This window comes from Acomys russatus, chromosome 23 (genome assembly GCF_903995435.1).
Source record: "Acomys russatus chromosome 23, mAcoRus1.1, whole genome shotgun sequence".
Classification (NCBI taxonomy): Eukaryota; Metazoa; Chordata; class Mammalia; order Rodentia; family Muridae; genus Acomys; species Acomys russatus.
In genome coordinates this window covers 38,094,905-38,114,134 of record NC_067159.1, presented here as the reverse complement: position 1 = coordinate 38,114,134, position 19,230 = coordinate 38,094,905, and the positions used below count along the sequence as shown (strand labels likewise).

Sequence of the window (19,230 nt, the reverse complement as noted above, 5' to 3'; positions counted from 1 at the left end):
AGCCCATGGCAATCCTCCTGTCTCTGCTTCAACAGTTATGGTATGGCAAGCCAGTGCATCTGTCAAAACTCATCTTAGACATTTTTTTCCTGGGGATAACTTTAGATATTTTTTTAATTATTCAAAGTCTAATACTCATATCATGCAATCTCAACTTGATAAACTATCAAAAAGAGATTAGCATATAGGAGTGTCATGGATTCTCACTAGACTTGATGGAAGTAAGCCACAGAGGACCGTTAACATGGGCGTGACCTTATACTTAGTATTGCCCTCTTTTTTTTTTTTTTAGTCCAGATCTTTTTAAAAAATTCATTTATTTATTAATTCATTCATATTACATCTCAATTGTTATCCTGTCCCTTCTATCCTCCCATTCCTCCCTCCCTCCCACTTTCACCCTATTCCTCTCCCCTATGACTGTGAATGAGGGGGACCTCCTTCCCCTGTATATGATTATAGGGTATAAAGTCTCTTCTTGGTAACTTGCTATCCTTCCTCTGAGTGCCACCAGGCCTCCCCATGAAGGGGACATGGTCAAATATGGGGCACCAGAGTTCATGTGAAAGTCAGTCCCCACTCTTCACTCATCTGTGAAGAATGTCCTGTCCATTGGCTAGATCTGGATAGGGGTTTGATGTTTACTGCACGTATTGTCCTTGGTTGGTGCCATAGTTTGAGCACAACTCCTGGGCCCACATCTGTTCGTCATAACCTACTTGTAGGTTTCTAGGACCCTCTGGATCCTTCTATTTCCCCATTCTCCCATACTTCTCTTACCTAGAGTCCCAAAAGGATGTCCTCACATCTATCCCACTTTCCTGGTAGGTGAAGACTTTCATGGGACATGTCCCTTGGGCTAGTGTCTAGTTATAAGTGAGTATATACCATTTCAGTCTTTCTGCTTCTGGGTTAACTCACTCATTATGATCATTTCTAGTTCAATCCATTTGTCCACAAATTTCGGCAATTCCTTGACTTTAATAGCCGAGTAGTATTCCACAGAGGCCTTATTCATAATAGCCAGAACATGGAAACAGCCTAATCCAGACCTTTTAAGGAGAGAAGGTCCACCTTTCATCTGGGCCACATCTCCTGCAGCCTATTTAAGAGATGCAGAAGAAGGAAGCGCTCACTCTTTGCCTGCTCTCGCTCTCAATGCCAGACCATTTCTTCACTGCCATTACAGCCTACTTCCTTTTTTTTTTCCTGATTAAGTCAATTTATTAAAATAGTTGACTTAGGCATCTGCAATGGTGATTTCAACCTCCACTCCTAGCTCAAAATTGGTCTTTTTTTGTTTTTGTTTTGTTTTTGTTTTTGTTTAGTTTTTTTTCGAGACAGGGTTTCTCTGTGTAGCCTTGGCTGTCCTGGACTCCCTTTGTAGACCAGGCTGGCCTCAGCAATCCGCCTGCCTCTGCCTCCCGAGTGCTGGCATTAAAGGCGTGCGCCACCACCGCCTGGCTAGTATTGCCCTCTTAATTTGTCATATTTTCCTGAGATCATTTAAGATCTGTTTTGAAAATGCACATCCATTATAAATTGTCTCAATCCATAACAGCAAAATAAATGTGTGCATTCTAAATATTTTTTACCTGTCACATGCACATACAGTATCATAGTAAGCTTTCTTGTACTATCTTGCCTTGATGTGGTACTGTGCCATGGTCATATAGGTAAAGATATACAAAATATCTCTGGTAGTTTTCATTGAAAAGAATATAATCTCTTATTTCAACTTGGAAGTCCCAAACTGAAAGGTATTATTTTATACACTAAGAAAATAGTAATTTCAAGTAAAATTTCACTTTATGTTTCTATTCTAATAATTATCACTTTTTTTCTTGCTGCTTTTTTCATCTTTGAAGTTCTGATATTCTGGTATGCCAGGGCATTATTCTAACATTTTTGGAATCAAACAACCCCACACACTATTTTCCTCAAAGTTGGGAAGGCCAATATAAAGATTAAGGCAATCTAAAGAATTCTTTATATTGTGTCCTTCCTGCCCTCTGTGCACACGTCTACCCCACAACTTCTTAGGAAAGGTGTCTGTGCCAAGTGGCTTGCTGAGTAAGTGCCACCACTGCTCACAGGGTGGATTTCAGTCTGGAATGGTGCTGCAAACAGCATTACAGGGGTGTGTGAGCGTGAGAATGAAGAGGCTCTAGCCACACTGAGTACCTGCCATGTAGGAGATGCTGACCTTGTCACTCCGTTCATAGTTCACAGCACAGAGGAGCTTCCACTACTGCTATAAGCCCAGGCAAACGGAATTAAAGGTACACAGCTCAGGCTATTTGTAACACAACTTTCTCTCCAAATCCCTCCCTCCCTTACCACGTGTGCCTTTACTAACAGCCCACTGTGTTTAGCATTGGAAGGATGAATAAGGCATTGTCTCTTGTGGGAGGTTCTGGGATGCATCATCATAGACAAAAACAAATATATTGGAAGTGACAACAGTGTGCTGGAGGACAGGTTCTTAAATATTTTACAGCACATCACTGAAAATAACTGTTGAAGCATCTTGAAGCATCTTAGTGAAGGATAAATAAACAGGGAGAATAGAGAAGTAGGATTGCACTTTTTTGGGAAACTTTGTGGTCATGCCTTGTAAAGAGGAATACTTTCATATTAGCCTTTGTGGGAAAAAAATCAGTCTTTAAAAGTCATTATTATGGGGCTGGAAAGATAGCTGGAGAGATAATTCTGTGATTAAGAGTACATACTGCACTTATATAGGACCTAAGTTTGGGTCCCAGCACCCACACTGGGCAGCTCATATCTGCCTGTAACTCCAGCTGCAGGTTAATCAGTGCTTGTCAATGTTTAATATGCAATGAGATGAATTTTTCTGGAACTGATCTCCAAACGATAATGTGAGAAGGAAGTGGCACTGTTTCAAGTCAGGAGACTTCTTTAATGTTTCCAGTGACTGGGTCCAGGGAGACCACAGTGATTAGAATGGGAAAAAGGCAATTGAGAAAGAAGTAAAGAACTGTCATGAGTTGTCTAGGCTTCAGGTCCAGCATGTTTGTGAAGAAAGGGTCCCTTTAAATTCTCCTTTAAATGTGTCTAGTGATGCAGCAGACCCCATCCTCCAGCCTGCAGGCTGTCCTAGCCACAACTAGATTACTCTCAGGTTCGGAAGTGACAGCCATTGGACACTCTCTCCTCCACAAGCCACAGCTCAGGATCTGTACTGCCAGCACCCAGGCAGAGTCAAACTTAAGTGACAACCAGGCTCTTCCAAGCATAGCTTAGGGTTCTCCTTTGTAGTTAAACTCTACTATATAACCGCCCACAGGTGGAGCCTAACACCGACCCCGCTCTAAGCCACAATCCTATACTTTTCCCGTAAGCCAAAAATCTTGTGAGTTAACAGGTAACACTGGTATGGTATTTGGCATACAGCTACTCAAATACCTCATTCTGAAAGCCCCAGAGGATCTTTAGATATATAAATTAAAAAAAAAAAAAAAAACCCTCTGGTGAGTAATAGATTTTAAGGAAGAACAGAGACCCTGCCTGTTCACTTGTCTGGTCATAAAACGTTCTTTGCATAGGAAGCCTTAAGAAGGAATGGACCTACGTGCCCGATTCTAGTCACTAGCTGGTCAGTCCTACAACAGTACTTTACTTACAAACTCTAATGTGATCTGATGCACTGCTGTTCTCTGAGATGGTGTGTTCAGTTAGAACAGTGATTACTGAGAAGAACCACAGAAATGGACAATGTTTGTAATTCTCACTAGGGTGAAAATTAAAGACTTTAGAAACCTTGTATAAAAATTTCAAGGGAAGACCACATAGCTCCTGTGTGCCATACCAGGAACATTTATGCTTCTCTGTTTATCAATGGAGAAACAGAGCCTGCAAAGTTTGGACTGGGGCAACCCCTTTGTCAAAGTAAACAGAACAAAACAAAACAATTTTTAAAAAAACAGTGACAACAAAAATTTTTTTAAAGTAACTGCCAAGTTAATAAGTAAGGTCTCGGATTACCATGGCTAGGTATCTCTCAAAAACCTGTGGCTATGGGTGAAAACGCAATGATTCTATCAGGCCTTTACTATGGACCTGATTAGGCATGCATGCTGTCCTGGTAAGTTTGTATTATCATCTGACACAAACTGGGAAAAGATAATTTCAACAAAGACACTGTCTAGGCCAGATTGCCCTGTGGACCTGTCTTTTGGAACTGCCTTGATTGTTGAGTGGTGTGGGGAGGCCCCACCCAGTGTGGGCAATGCTACTCCTTGGGAAGTTGCCTTGAGATGGGTTACGAAAGCTGGTGTCAGAGAGCATGCCAGGAAGCAGCTTTTCCACCGTGGGTCCCGCCTCCAGGTTCCTACCTTGAGTTCTGGCCCTGTTTTCCTTCAGTGGTCGATTGCAATCAGAAGGGTAAGCCAAATAAATTATTTCCTCTCCAAATTGCCTTTGGTCATGGTGTTTGTCACAGCAACAGAAAGCAAACTAGAACCCATGCAAAGTACTGTGAGAAAGCAAATGGCTAGAACATAGTTCCATACCCTATGGATTTATACATTTAGTGTTCTAATGATATTTAAATGTCACTAATTGAATGGCAAAAGGGTAAGTACAGCGAAGTGGTAAGTTTGTCTCATGTATTATAGTGTAGACAAAGTCACATGACAACATACATGTCATATGTATACTGGGGAGGAAAGGAATGCAGCTTCCCCAATGGACAAGGAATGAACCAGGCACAGCAGCATGTGCTGAACTTATTTAAGACCAGCCTATTTCCAACCCTTCTGATGGTTCACAGCTCAGGCAAGCTGTTTTTGTCAATAATGAGGACATGTAGTAAGGTTTTTTTTCTCTTTTTAAACTATGCCCCCACCCCCCAAAAAAAACCAGCAGGAAAACTTTGGGTGACTTATGGTAACTATGGAGCCTCTTCCCATGGTCTTCACAATTGTGTTCTGCATGCTTTACTCACAGCATTTCCTAACACACTCAGAACAACTACACGGTGGTGGCTCTGTTAATCACCATTTGAAGGAGACACTCACGAAGTAGTCATTTGCTTAAAGCCACCGGCTGGAAAGATACGCTACAGCTAGGGTGCATTATAGTAGCATGCTGCTGACTTCCCTCACAAGTACGTGGAAGAGCTAAGGCGGCAGCATGCTCACAAGCCGACCTTCTGCGAGGCTGAGTGCAGGGATGGAGCTGCCCACTGAAGCACTAGGCTCAGGGCCTTGGAGACTGGGAAGAGCTCAGATGTGCTGCTTATAAAGAACAGGATGCTCGAGTTCTGTTCTTCCAACTGGGACAGCTCCCTGTGTGCAAGGAGAGGCTGATTTGGCGATCCTCATGACTATCAAGCAGCTCTGAGATGGGGCCTGATGTCTGTTTGATACCATCCAAGCTCAAGGATGGACTCCAGAGTGCAGTAATTAGAGAAGACATGACTGCAGCCTGTCTCAGTCCTCAGAACAAAGTGGACCACCACAAGCAAGGTCTGTGTCTAGAGGGTTTGGGGGAAAAGTGGGAGGTCAATGTCTCATGAGATAAAGGTGAAAGAGTAAAATAGTTTTCATAAAAGAACACAGACCATCTCATTGAAAAATAATTTAAAAACTATATACTTTAGAGTATTTATCCAACCTTTTGTTGTTGCTGCTGTTTGTTCTTTTTTAAAATTAATTTTTATTGTTTTGCTGTTTGTTTTTGGAGACAGGGTTTTTCTGTGTAGCCCTGGCTATCCTGGCACTCACTCCTTTAAAGTATAACCACTACTTGTATATTAGAGACCAGGTACGTTCTCTAAGGAGAATGTGGCATCTATCCTAGACTCATGAGAACAGTTCCAACCTCTGCAGTTATTTACTCAGTTATAGGGTATATAAGGACAAATGCATAATGTGATATTAAAGCTAAGGTATCCCATATTTTATTTTATTTGTTTCCAAATACTGTCATGTTTTTGTTCTGTCATAATAAAAGCAACATATTTACTTCCTTTTCATTTTTCACACCATTATATAATTATAACATTTCTTCCTTCTTTTTTTCTCCCTCCAAGCCCATCCGCACAGTTCTCCTTGCTCTCTAGTCTGGTGTCTGATTGCCAAAGTTATGGTCTTGAGATTTAATTTTCTGGCCAGAACTATGTCTCCCATTACATTTGCAGTATTGTGTGCAAATACTTTCAAACAGCTGCATCCACCCTGCTCCCTCACACTGGCTCTGGAGCTCCTGTCAGAGGGTTTCTCCTCCCTCACTTGGTTACTTTCTTTTGTCCCGTTTCTTCTGAAATATCAGTTTTTCTTTTCTTTTTTCTTTTTTTTAATTCTTACCCCTACATCAGCAATTCTGGAGGCCTGGTTCACTCACAATGTGAGTTTGTCTTCAGCCCTGATTTCTTGTTTCAAAGGGTTATTATTTTTTTTTTTTTCCAATTCCTCGTGGGCACTCTGAGTTAACTGTGCCAGTTTTACTCAATCATGAAGTTAAGAGAAGTCATTGGTTATCCCTGCACATTGTCCCTTCTGTGCCTTGGTTTACCCCATCACAATAAGCTACTTACTCTCAGTTCTGTGAATTCACCAGAACTGAGGACACTTTGAAATGCTTAGAAGTTCTTTTGAACCATTTCCTTTAAGTTGTATTTTAACCTTTGTTCAGCTTTAACCACTTGAACTGAGATAATTTACCATGTTCCTAAATTATAGCCTTGTTCATCCTTTATTTATGTACATGCATGATTTCTGGCTGAGAATTCTGCCTTCATTGTGTTAACTTGTTTTCAGGTTATCCTTGACTGCAGCCAGAAGCAGAACCACACAGGCAACCCAGAGAGCTCTTTGTGCTATTCTCTCTCTCTCTCTGTTTTATATTTCTACAGAAAGATTTGATATATTCTGGGGGGCAGATCTCTGGTGCCTATACACACAAAGCCATGTGTCTGATCTTAGCATTCTAAAAGAAATTCAATAAACGATTAACAAATATTTCATGTCCCCCTCCTAAACCACCAATTGTTACCAAGCATACAATTTTTCTCCCTATATTGCAAGCCAAATGCTGTACATAGAAATGAGTGGCTTGGAAATAATAATCAGTGAATAGTTCTGAGGGAGCAGCTCTTTAGCATTAAGCAGAAGAGACATCAAGAATAAAACTTTCGGGCTTAACTGACTCAACCCCTTTAGATTCTTAAAGTCAAAACTTAACATTTAGATAGTGCCACTACTTGCTGGAAATAACGCCTTGACTCTGGTGGTAAACCCTGAGTACTTAGGATCCTCATATACTTTTTCCTGAGAGTAACTTGTGTCAATGGTGTCATGTGAGGAAGGTCAAGCACCTGTCATGGCGCCATAAGCATAGCTCTGGTAGAAATTCCTATAGCCAAACCCTTTCAGGGATACCCCAGGGGCCATAAAAATGCCACAGTAGGCTCCAAAGTCTCCATACAAAGATCCTTATGTGAGACATTTAAAGGAGTCACTCTGGGCTCTGTGACATCACACATGAAGAATTACCTAGTAATTCGAATCAAGAACATTTCTTTGCACACAGTTGAGATGGTTTCACAGAAGCACGAGGAAATCTGATCAGCTCCCATGGCTGCCTCGCTTGTGGTCAGCATTAGGATAGAAAAGCATGTGGAGAGGACAGGGGTCCTACCATGTGGCTTTCTCTTTAGTTGAAAGCAGAGACAGAAGTTCTAATTTAATATTGTGTTTCCAGGGCAGCCTGGAACTATACTTGGCTTCAAATGCATTCCTTTTATTATTCTTTCCTTTTCTTTCTTATGCGACAGGATTTCAATTTCACCTCCCCAACATTTTCTTGTTAGCGTGGCTTATCAAATATCACAGTCTCAAACATAATTTGTATTTAAAGGAGAAGAGAGTGACCTCAGAGTCTATGACTTCAAGACAAAAGCAAATCCCAGATGAGCGAGTGTGCCTCACTCACAAATCTGTCGCTAGCTTTCTGGTGCTCTCTGCCAGGCCAGCTTTCTTCACTGTGGTAATGAACAAAACAGAAGCTTTGGTGTTGAAAAGCATTTCTGGGAGCTTCTCCCCGCTCCTCGGGATCACTTAGGACTCCTTGTCTTAAATGAGTCTTCTTCATGAATGAGGACCAACTACCAGACGAGAAAGAGTCATCTACTGGAGCTTCTTTCTCCTAAATTGAAAGCATACACTCATTTTATCATCCCAAATCAGAAATGGAAAGGAAACAAGGCCCATAATACATATAAATTTGGGGCTCAGGAGACATTCTTTGGCAGTAAACTTTTTGCAAACTTTTCAAGCAGGTAGTTAGTATTTGGTGGTTAACACAAAACAAAATAAAACAAAAGACAAAACAAACACACACATAAAACAAAACAAAAAACAAACAAAAAACAAAACCTGAAAACCCCACCACAGGCCAATGCAACGCGAGCTGCAGCCCTATGTCAGGCAGGCTCCTTGTAAGGCAGAAGCTAACGGGAGAGAACTATGGTGTGGCCGGGGTCCTTTCTGTGCACTCGCACACACCTGCACTTCTCACCCAAATGAAACACGTGTAACTTCCCAGAGAAGACGATGCTGAAACAGCTACATGGAAGCCATCTCTTGTATTGCTCTTGTAGGCTAAGAACGAAGTCTCAACATGAGGCCCAGGCTGACCTTGAACTCACATCCCTGCTTCAGTTCCTCAAGTTCTCAACTAGTGTTTATGGGCAAAGGATAGTGCAAAAGTCCAGTTTCATAAAGTATTCTACATCATATCTAATATAAATATTCCTTCATTATCTCTCTTCCTCCTTTGCTGCCCCTTCCTCCTCTCTTTCTAGCTTTATCTTTCCATCTAACCAGGCTGATTCCAGGAGAGATTTAACAATGGTAATCGTAGGTCTTGGGTATCTCAAGTGCCTGAGAACAAGGCAGGTGCACAAGCTAGTGCTCTTTCAGGCCGTTGCTTTACTAGCTATATATATTTTAGGCTTTATACTGACAGATTTTTCTTTGCTTCCTAGGTTAAAACAGGGACAATAATAGCATCTCTATCAAAAACGGTTGTCTTCAAGATTAAAGATAATAAAAACAACACAATAAATTGTCTAATAACCTTTACAAAATCATACTTAATAGTTTTTTTTCTGTCCAAAATGACAAAATTAATGAGAGTGTTTATTACGTGCCAGCAACTCAGAATGATGCATTACACTTTTAAGTGTCAGCTGCCGTCACTCAGCAGCAGCATCATTAGATGCTCAAGGAGAGGTGACAGACCTGGAAGGCAATGCGAGGAATCCCTACTTGCTGGGGGCCTCACGGACACTTAGAAGCCAACTTGATATGACAGGAACATGAGCTGCAAGCTCCTATTATTACCTCTGACTTTCTTAGTTGCCACTGGATACGGGGCAGAACATTGAGAAGGGCTAGATAAATCACTCATCAAGAGACAGCCCCCACCCAAAATAACCCCTTGAAGGAAGAGCTTTAATTGAGCCCTTTGATGTCTGCAGCAAACAGACAAGGAGCCTGGCAGGAGCCCAGGGCCACCCCTCAGTGACAAGACAGGTTCCAAGCATGGCAGAGTTGGGACTGCTGCAAGCAAAATAAACTCAAATAAACTCAAGTATATGCTGCTATATCCCAAAGAGATGAAACCTCTCTGGGGTGTCCCATAAATTGTTCTCTGAGCATTGCATAAATCCATTCATTTCAGAGCCTTATAAAATAAAATTGTTAGGATTTACCTTGTTTGGCTAGTCCAAAATGGACACTTGAACGTATTTGCCATGAAAACATTTATTTCTGTGTATTTCTCCCCTTAATGGGGACATTTCTGAGAGCTGAGCTAAATTTCAGCCACCCTCATAGCCATGAAATGAGACAGTAGCATCCATAATATTCAATTTTATCTGTTTCAGACTCAGGATCCTAAGATACTTAACTTTCAAACAGGACAGACCCTGAAACTGCCACCCACCCAAGTGAGAGCTGCCAGTCTTGTACCGGCGCTAGAAGATGTTGGTTGTTCTTACATTTTAAGTCTGAATTTCCACATTTTGCATTCTGTTCTCACGCAGAGATGACAAGGCATGAAGGAGAGGGGAAGCTAAGGATTCTACTGATGGAATTGGCTTCTTACCAATCAAAGCTGATCATGAGGTGCAGAGGGCACCTTACTTTGTGGCATTTAACTTTCCTTCTTTAGCTCCTCTGAGTTCTTTCTTTAAAAGAAAAGTGTACATGCCTGCGTGTGCATGTGTGTGTGTGTGTTTATATGTGTGTGTTGTATATGTACTTGTGTGTGTGAGTGTGTGTGTGTGTATGTGTGTGTGTACATTTGAGCGCAGGTGTGCCACTGCACTTGAAAGCCAAAGCTCAATGTCAAGTGTCTTTCCTTGATCCCTTTTCACTTTATTTCGGGGCTCACGGTCTCCCAAGGACCCTAAGCTCATCCATATCTAGACTGGCTGGCCAACGTGCCTCAGTGATCTTTCTTTGCCATGTCCCCCAGTGCTGCTCCCGTGCAGACATGGATCAGCACTCCTGGCTTTTAAAGTGGGTGCTGGAGATCAGAATTTAGGTATGCATGATCATGCATTAGCTGAGCTAAGTTTCCCAGCCCAAAGGTGCTTCTGGGAAACTTGAATGCTGTGCAGCAGGGGAAACCGGGCCTGCAATACTACCATGTGCTGTGGAGGCCCTTCAGTGGGGGGTCAAGGTGTTAGGAATGGGGGAGGCTTTCCTTTTCACTGCTCCCAACTATCCTTTCTCTCCTCATAGTCACACCCACAAAAGAAACACTGAACTGAGTTTTTCTCTTTAGTCTGACTAAGGGAAAGAAATGAACACTTTTTTAAAAGGAGAAAAAAGAAGTAGGAAAAAAAAAAATCACGTACTGCCTGTTAAGTAGGATATGTGTGTCCAAGACACTAAAGATAATGGCATCTACTTTCTCCAAGAAGTAGATAATGATGCTTTTGCTTCCTTTTGCTCATCTCCAAACTTGTAGCAATTATTTGGAGGATCTAACTACTATTAAAGTATTAATGCTGCTTAAAAAATTGAAAGCATTAATCATCTAAGTAAACGCAGCTAGTAGAAGTTAAAGCAGAAAATGCTGTTCAAAAGGAAAAAAGTATCTATCGATATGAAGGCAGACAGAAGCTGAGTAGAGCAGGAACATGGAAGTTAGGGATGTAAGGATCAGATGCAGCCAGTAAGACCAGGCTGGGTTCCCCATGGACCAACTCTCTGTATGAGAGAAGGGCAATACTGTAGTGGTCTGAAGGGCTTGCCTTAAATTTTTGAGTGGAGGAATGTGCTTAGAAAGAAAAAGAATCTTCTAAGACCAATCAAAATGAATTATTTTAAAGGAGAGAAAGAGAGAGAGAGAGAGAGAGAGAGAGAGAGAGAGAGAGAGAGACAGACAGACACACACACACATGCACACGCACACGCAGAGACAGAGACAGAGACAGACAGACAGAGATTGAGATTGGGGATAAGCAGGCAGCAGCAGCAAGGCTGTGAAGCTGGGGCAGCCTATGAATCCCAGCCACCCATGAGGTCTTGCAGGGCTGATCCTGACCACCCACTCAGTAGATCAGTTACTATTGGAATGCGTTAGGATGCAACTGCACCCTTGTTCTTAAAGTACGCTTTAGAAATGTTGGCTGATGAATTTGGCTAACATGTCAGTTTGTTTACAGGGAAGCTTACTGCATTAATGCTAATTAATATTAATTTTGAAAATATCTGCATTCAGAAGACAGTACACCAAATTATGGAATTTGCCATGATAATTACTTTGAACTGAAGGAAAGTGGATAAGCCTCCAAATCAACGCTTTTCTGACTTCCTCCCATCCCTCTCTGATCCTTCTCTCTTGATGTATCCAGAGCAAGCCAGGAAATCATAGAATGTTATCCCTCCCCTTTGAAGGCACCCAAGCATGCAGAGGTGCATGTGGACAGACAGGCTCCCTGCTGTGTCCCTTAACATATTCCCTTCCATCAGACCCCTTTGTCCTGGCACACTGTTGGACATTATCAACCTTAAGCCGAACAGCTAGATACTTGTTCTTAGCTTTCTAGGTAGTTTTCTCTGGTGGCCCCTGTGTCACCTAACAGTCTGCATGAAGTTCGCACACTTTTCTTTGGCTGACCTTCCTTTTGTTATGCACACATATCAGCCACAAGCTTTATGGTCGGTGGAGCCAAGCATCCTATCTGGCTGCCATTACAAGAGTGAAAGGAGAATGGGGAAGAGAAACTATGGAATGATGTTTACTGCTGCTTAAGGTTCAGAATTAGTTTGGTTAGTATTCTTCCTTTAGTTAGAATAATCCTGGCCATTTATGAAGGTATTGTCTTTTAAGAAGTAACACTGCTCATAGGCAGCAGCAACTGCGGCCATAACGTGGGAAGCATCCAGAGTCTACACACAGTAGAAACTGTGAGCCCACCCATATTTGCCTAATTAATTTCTAAAGATATTTTTAATTTTAATGAGTATTTTTTCTTTCTATATCTCCTTTCCTCCCCATCCTATTTTCTTGCAATGTGGTATTTGAAAAGAGTTTATGAGGACAATTAAGGAGTTGAAAGAAGCTACAGGAAAGAGATACATGAGTGTCAGCAATAAGTTGTGTGCTTAATCAATATATATTTAGGTCGACTTCATATTATATATTCCTATAAATTACATATATTATTTATACAAATACATAGGCATTTAATTTTACTTTTTTCCTGAGGCAATAGGCATTTTGTGTTGTTAGAGTTAATAGCAATACAATATTAAATCGTGCTGTCCAAATTTTAACTTTTAGAAAGGACCACAATCTCCTTTTTTTTTTAAATAGAGTTGTTTAATTGTTATTCATTTTAATTAACCAGAGTATCTGCTTTTATCTTTGTTCTTTATTTTGTAATGTCTTATCCTACTCACACTATCTATTTCCACGTCGGTCCTCTAACAAGACTTTAGTTTCCTCAAGGCACTAAGAAATCCAGAGCACCCTGCACAGGGCAGGACTCTGCACATGTACGAAGAGAGTTTGCTCTTGTCACATTTTTGTCCCTTTCATGCATTTTGGTCACTTCACCAGGACTCACAGAGACCATATCTGTCTCTGGAGAAAAGCTATAGTTTTTGAAGGCACCTATAGCACCTCCAAAATAACTTTAACACTCTCATGGCCTCACTTATACATTAGCACAGATATGTAGAGAGTATTACCATTTGAAGTTATCAATACTACTTAAAAACTGACAATATTAAGGACATGAACGTGGCAGTGGACATGACGTAGTAAAGCAGAGGGTGATGTTGGAGGGTACCAGACCTAAGCCCAAGCTTACCCACGTGAAAATGCCTTTCCTTATCACACACATCAAGACAAATGGGAGATGGTGCTAGGAAATAGAAGGTTGCCTTTTTTTAAGGAGGCAAAAGGATATCAAATAGCAATGTGGGCAACTGAAAGACAGTTATTAAAATGGTTTATATTTCAACAAGCTTAAGTCTCAAAGTGATGGGGAAAGCCTCTCATGGCTTTATTTCGACATTTTCTTACTTCAGACAAAATGCTTCCACTTTCAACATTATGATTTAAGCATAAACCAAAATCTTAGAAATGTATGCCTGGGGTTAGCACCGAGATCCCAAGCAATTACGTGGCAAACAGATGAATACAAAGCTTGAGCACTTACCATCAAATCCATCCTCCTCTGACCCCAGCTCGTCATCTGAGCAGATGTTGAGGACGTTCACCAGCATCTCGGTCACTGCCGCCCCACATGGAAGAGAGGAAAGACGGTCCAGTTTCCAGCTATAAGTCATTGCCCTGTCGCCGCTCAACAGCAACTTGGGCAACAGCATGTCTTAGCTAAAACCATTTCTATACTTCTGTCCCTCGCCAAAGGCCAAAGCATGTGGATCTGGATCTGCCTTTATCCATCATATGAGATAACTCAGTGTCTGATTCCATGTAGGCTTTTAAAAATTAAATTATTATTTCATCCTTGTGAAACCCTCTATAACACGTATTAAACATTAGGTCGACAGAAAGTAGGGAAAACAAAACAAAACAAATATTGGATGAGAGAACCCTGCAGGGAGAACTGCCTTGGAATTTTGTATTCATTTCCACATGATGCTGCCTGATCTAGATTAGATTACAGACTTCTGTTCAGGAGAGACTGAGCAGACGCCAGACTCCTTTTAGTTAATTTGTCTAATCCTCCATAGAATCCAGCTCTGTGGCAGGTGAGTAGCTGTGTGTTTCATAAAAGCTGCTGATGGCTGAGCTAATACATGTGGAGCAGATTTGGGAATATTGATTTTTAGAAATAAATATGTTGACAGAGGTATCATGACATTTGATTTCTAAACAAGCTTTAAGATAACGGAGATGAAGCAGAATCTAGGAAGTAAATAGATGGTAACAGGTTTGTATAACAGGGGGCCGTGTTTCCTTCCTGGCAATATGCATGCTATCACATTTAATGTTTCTTAAAATTTGGTTGGGTCTTATCAAGCAGGTAATGAGAGGCCCAAGCACCTTCAGAAGACGTCTTTAAGGTGACACAGCATTTCAAGTAATGTCCTTTATGAACTGAAGACACATGAGGAGTAAATGCCAGTGGTGGTGACATTAATCCAGAGTTTAATTGCCAACGTTGAATTGCGTTTTCTAATATATCACTGCTTTCTTTTATAAAATATGGTCAAAATGTGAACAATTACCAGAAATCACCCACGCAAAGGGTGTTCCATCATGCCTGGCTATTGTCAGGATCTACACTTCAGTCTCCACAGCAGGCTACAGCTGAGCCTGTCTGCATGCTGGGACTGGTCAGTGCAGGAACCTGGAGCAAGGAGTCCCACAGGAGGGATACTGTTACAAGGCACCTGTGACTTATTTGGGGCACAAGAGACAACTTCAACACTAACAACTCTTTATTTGCCTTGTGGAATTATTATCAGATATTTACACAAAACAATCCCCCATAGGTCTTGTAGAGGCTCAGATAACACGTGGCTTTTCTCTAACACTTGGCGTAAGAGCTGACTTCTTGAAGCACATGGAAACATGTTCATGCAGCAGCACAGCCTGCTCCTGGAGCACACAGGAAACTACATGAGGAATGAGCCAGTCTGCCAAGTCAGTAAGGTCTCCTGGCTACAGCGCAGGGCCTCCTCCTGGCTTTTGCATACTTATCCATCAATCACAGATTTTTTTGTTTGTGTTTTGCTTTTTGTTTTTTTGTTTTTTGTTTTTCTGAAGTTTAGGTTAAAGAATGAAAACAAGACAACAGGGGAAGAAAGGGAAGATGGTAGGAAGAGAGAAACGGCAGAAGGGACAGGAAAACCTATTTCTGAAAAGTTAGTCCAAGCCAGTCAATAGGTAATTCTTCACTTACAAATATCTCCTGTTCTTACCCTGTACCACACTGGGGCATGCTCTGCTCTTAATAAGCTATGGGTCGGTGGCTTTATATGTTGTTCCTTAACATGCTGTAGGCACTAAGCAGTGCCATACAATCATGGTTATTCATGAGAGGAATACAAGGAAAGTGTGACTATCCTCAAACATGACTTTGGGATTACAGTGTCAAAGAGTAAGAAGGAAGAATCTGAGACCAGATACCACTTTGTTTCTGTGGTTTTAGAGAGTTCTACGATTCAAAGGGGATGGTGTATACTCTTGGTATTCTCTGCTGAATCCACTCACTGCATCAGGCCACCAGACACAAGATATGCCGTCACATCCCTCTCCCATCACACACGATATGAACTTTATTGATTAGACCAGACAATGTCTGTCTGAACGTTCCCGGTAACAAAACATGGCTCTCGGTTCTTCCCAGGACATCTTACGCAGAATATCTCAGGACTTTACAGCATACCTTTCTCCCCAACAAATGGCAGCGACCAGGTGAAAACATCCATGAAATTTGGGAGCCAGTATGGATGGGGGGAGCAGTTGAACTGCCTGATGTTCATCACATTGTTCTCGTATTTCAGCACCGCAGCTGGGACAGAAACAGCACAAAGGGATGTCACAGTCAGCACACCTCTCTGCTCTTATACACGGTTTTAGTTGAGGAAGAAAACTCAAAACCACGCATAGAAATCACCTCATCGGCCCTGATTTCCTGAATTGTGGACCTAAGCCTAGCTTCTTAGAGGACGCTACTATGTGGGCAATGTGTTAATTTGAAATGACATTATCATTTGGAAAATGTTTCTGTAACATAGTTAAGCAATTACCAGGAATCAGATCAAGAGCCTCCTGTAGCCAGAACATTGTAGTCTTATTATCTTATGATAAGAAAAAGGTGGCAAGCCTGAGCTGTCTAACATAATTTAGTAAGCTCCCCAGGTACGGGAATTTGAGCGCTCCCCCCCCCCCTCTCTCTCTCTCAACAAAAGCATGCTTCTTGATAGCAACCACACTAGTTATATCAATCAATATAAGCAAGTAAGATACTTGGATTTAATGCCTTGACTCCCAAATAGGATGTGGCAGCAGAGATGCCTGCTTCTCCCCGCCCTCCGTGGTATCTGTGGGCTACATAGACTCTCACATGAACATGCCTACTCTTCCTTCTAACTGGAGATGGAATTCCATGTGCCAGACCTGGTCAGTCCATGCATGGCAAGCAGGGCTCTGTGAGCATTTTCCGTGACAGTGGAGCCACATGCTTCAGTGGCAACCCCCAGCTTATGGATCAACAATATTACCTTGTGAGACAGAGTCAGACTGAATTTACACCTGCCTTTCCTACACATTGACCTTTACCGTCACTACCTGAAAAGATATAGAACAAATACATTTCCCCCTAAATGATAGGCCTTTAATAATGATGGTGTCTCATTTCTAACCTGTTTGAATTATACAAGATTTCATTTTTATTACCGTTCTCCAGCATCAGCGGTGTGTAATGAGTAGATCCTGAGTAAGGCAAAAAGGCCTATTTACACTGACTGGTTGAATACACAGAAAGTTGTTTTATTACTTTGTATTTTTACACTGACTTATATATGAGGAGTATGTTATAGTGTGTGATTTTAGATAACAGAACAAAAGCCTTTAATATCTATTAAATGCCTTTCCGGAGCTTGAGCTTTCACGGCAATGGAGAGCCTCTTGTGCATTGCTGTCTTTAACATAACAAAGTTTTCAAAACTGATCCTTCATCTGGACTGTTTTCTGTCTCTGAAATCCACGCCCTTCTCACAGCTCAGTGAAGCCCAAACACTACGCCCTCAGTGGAGCCCTTTCTGGTTCTCTTTGGTAGACAGCTCATTCCTTCTTTGAACTGAATGGCACACTTGTCAGAGAACTTTGATCAGGGTTCATATATGTACCTGCTTAGCTTCTCGCCCCTTTTTAGAAGGAGAAGGTATCATAAAACAGGCTCTATGTTTTTATGTCTCTTGTGCCAACTCAGACTAAATCTGAGAGGCTGAAACAGATCCTGCTATCCCCCTAAGTATTCTTTCAAGCAAGTGTCCCCCTCATCCCTATGGTCTCTTTCACATAAGACACTTTTTGTTATTTTTCACCCTGTGTATCCTGGATCTGGATGCAAGCCAGACGGCCAGTGTCTCTGAAACTGTGATGCAGGACTGCTATAATCTTTTAGATAGCCTTGACCAGTGTCCAACTCCAGGAAAGACACATCTTATGTACTGACTTGCCTACTCCAAGCATTAAGCTGCATTCTGAGTATGCTGGTGTTTTTAGCAACTTGCAGTTAGTTTCATATTTGTGCTCAATTAGGCTTTTGCTTTGAATTATAGACCTTGTTGATTAATATGGCTCCAGAAAACATAGAATCAGGCACTTTGGGAACATGGATGGTACAATCAGCGAAGATCGGGAGAAAATAGGAATTCTCTTCATTCTGCACATAGTCCTGAAAATTGTGTTTGGCATTGTTCTATTATTTATGAAAAATGCCATTTGACAAAACAAAACAAAATAAACCTATAAAAACACCTTGACAAATTACCATATGAGTACTTAGGATCTTCAGAACAAAGTATTTCTAGTGTCTGACATTAGTTATCTGAGCAAAAGAATTTGTTACCATTGTATTTGTTTTTGTATCTTCAAAAGAATCTTTTAAGGCTCAAATCTGTCTTCTCTGAGTAATTGTTCCTCCACCCCACCCCTACCCCTGCCCCACAATATTTTATTAACACCAGATTGGTGGTTTAGCAGGAGAAAAGAAAGGAGGGATGACTGTCCCTTGCTAGCCCTGGATTCTACCAGGCCTGCAAAGGTCTGATAAGGATGAAAACTGCAACCGTACCAAACATGTAGATGTACAGACTTCTTTTTCTTGCCATCAGTCCCTAAATAACTTAGCACAGCAACTTCTCACAGAACACTGCCATTACATACAGTAGTATCAGTGATGTAAAGATGTGACACATGAAAGACAATGCATGTAGGTTAAGCACATGCTGTGCCACTTTATGCAAGGTCTTTGAGTATCTCTGAATTGTAGATGTCTCAGAAGGTCTGAGGGTCTATTCCTAATTGTTACCCAGTCATAACTACATTGGATGGAGAACAGGGAGACGCTTTATGTAGTATTTCATTGGATCCTCAAAAGAAATCTAAGTGTGTGTGTGTGTGTGTGTGTGTGTGTGTGTGTGCGCGTGCGCACACGTGCATGTGCGCACGCACGCCTCTATGTGCACCCTTAACTGAAGACAGAGCAACTGCAGTGGGCAAATGGAGAAACTTGCTCAGATCATGTAATCAGCAACTGACACATGTCACCCCCTTTCTATTTAGCTTTTCCTGACAATAAACCTATGCCTTTCCCACTATTCCCTGCTGGCCTTAATAAATTATACATGCACGGATGCTGTCCTAGCTGTGATACCAATTTAACTTTGGATGTGGGATTCATATTTAAAGATGGTTCCACTTTTGCCAGAGCACATGCTAACATGAAATGGGATGCAAGTTCTTGGAGGCTGCCCTGTTGAGTGAAATAAAGAAAAGTGTTCTGCAGGGCAGCGAGGTAAAAAACAATTTACTTGTTTCAATATCAGCTCACCACAGCTTCCTTTGGCATCTCCTGTGAAACGAATGCTGCTTACTTTGTTTATTAATGGTGGGAAGGATACATTTCCACAGAAGTTACACTTAGCTTCTAGGCATAGCTGGCACTCAGTTTGGAACTTTACACATATAATCAAAGAT

The 19,230-nt window shown here is 41.5% G+C and overlaps 1 protein-coding gene across 3 annotated transcripts in view; it reads right to left on the bottom strand.

The window, feature by feature from the left end:
- The window catches only part of Ppp3ca (protein phosphatase 3 catalytic subunit alpha), a 280,533-nt gene that overhangs the window by 18,018 nt on the left and 243,285 nt on the right, over positions 1-19,230 (bottom strand). For all 3 annotated transcript variants that reach the window (XM_051166061.1, XM_051166062.1, XM_051166063.1), the window contains exons 9-10: positions 15,911-16,036; positions 13,712-13,786 (exon numbers count right to left, since the gene is read on the bottom strand). In XM_051166061.1, coding sequence (XP_051022018.1) covers positions 13,712-13,786; positions 15,911-16,036 — 201 coding nt within the window. The remainder of the gene's footprint in view (positions 1-13,711; positions 13,787-15,910; positions 16,037-19,230) is intronic.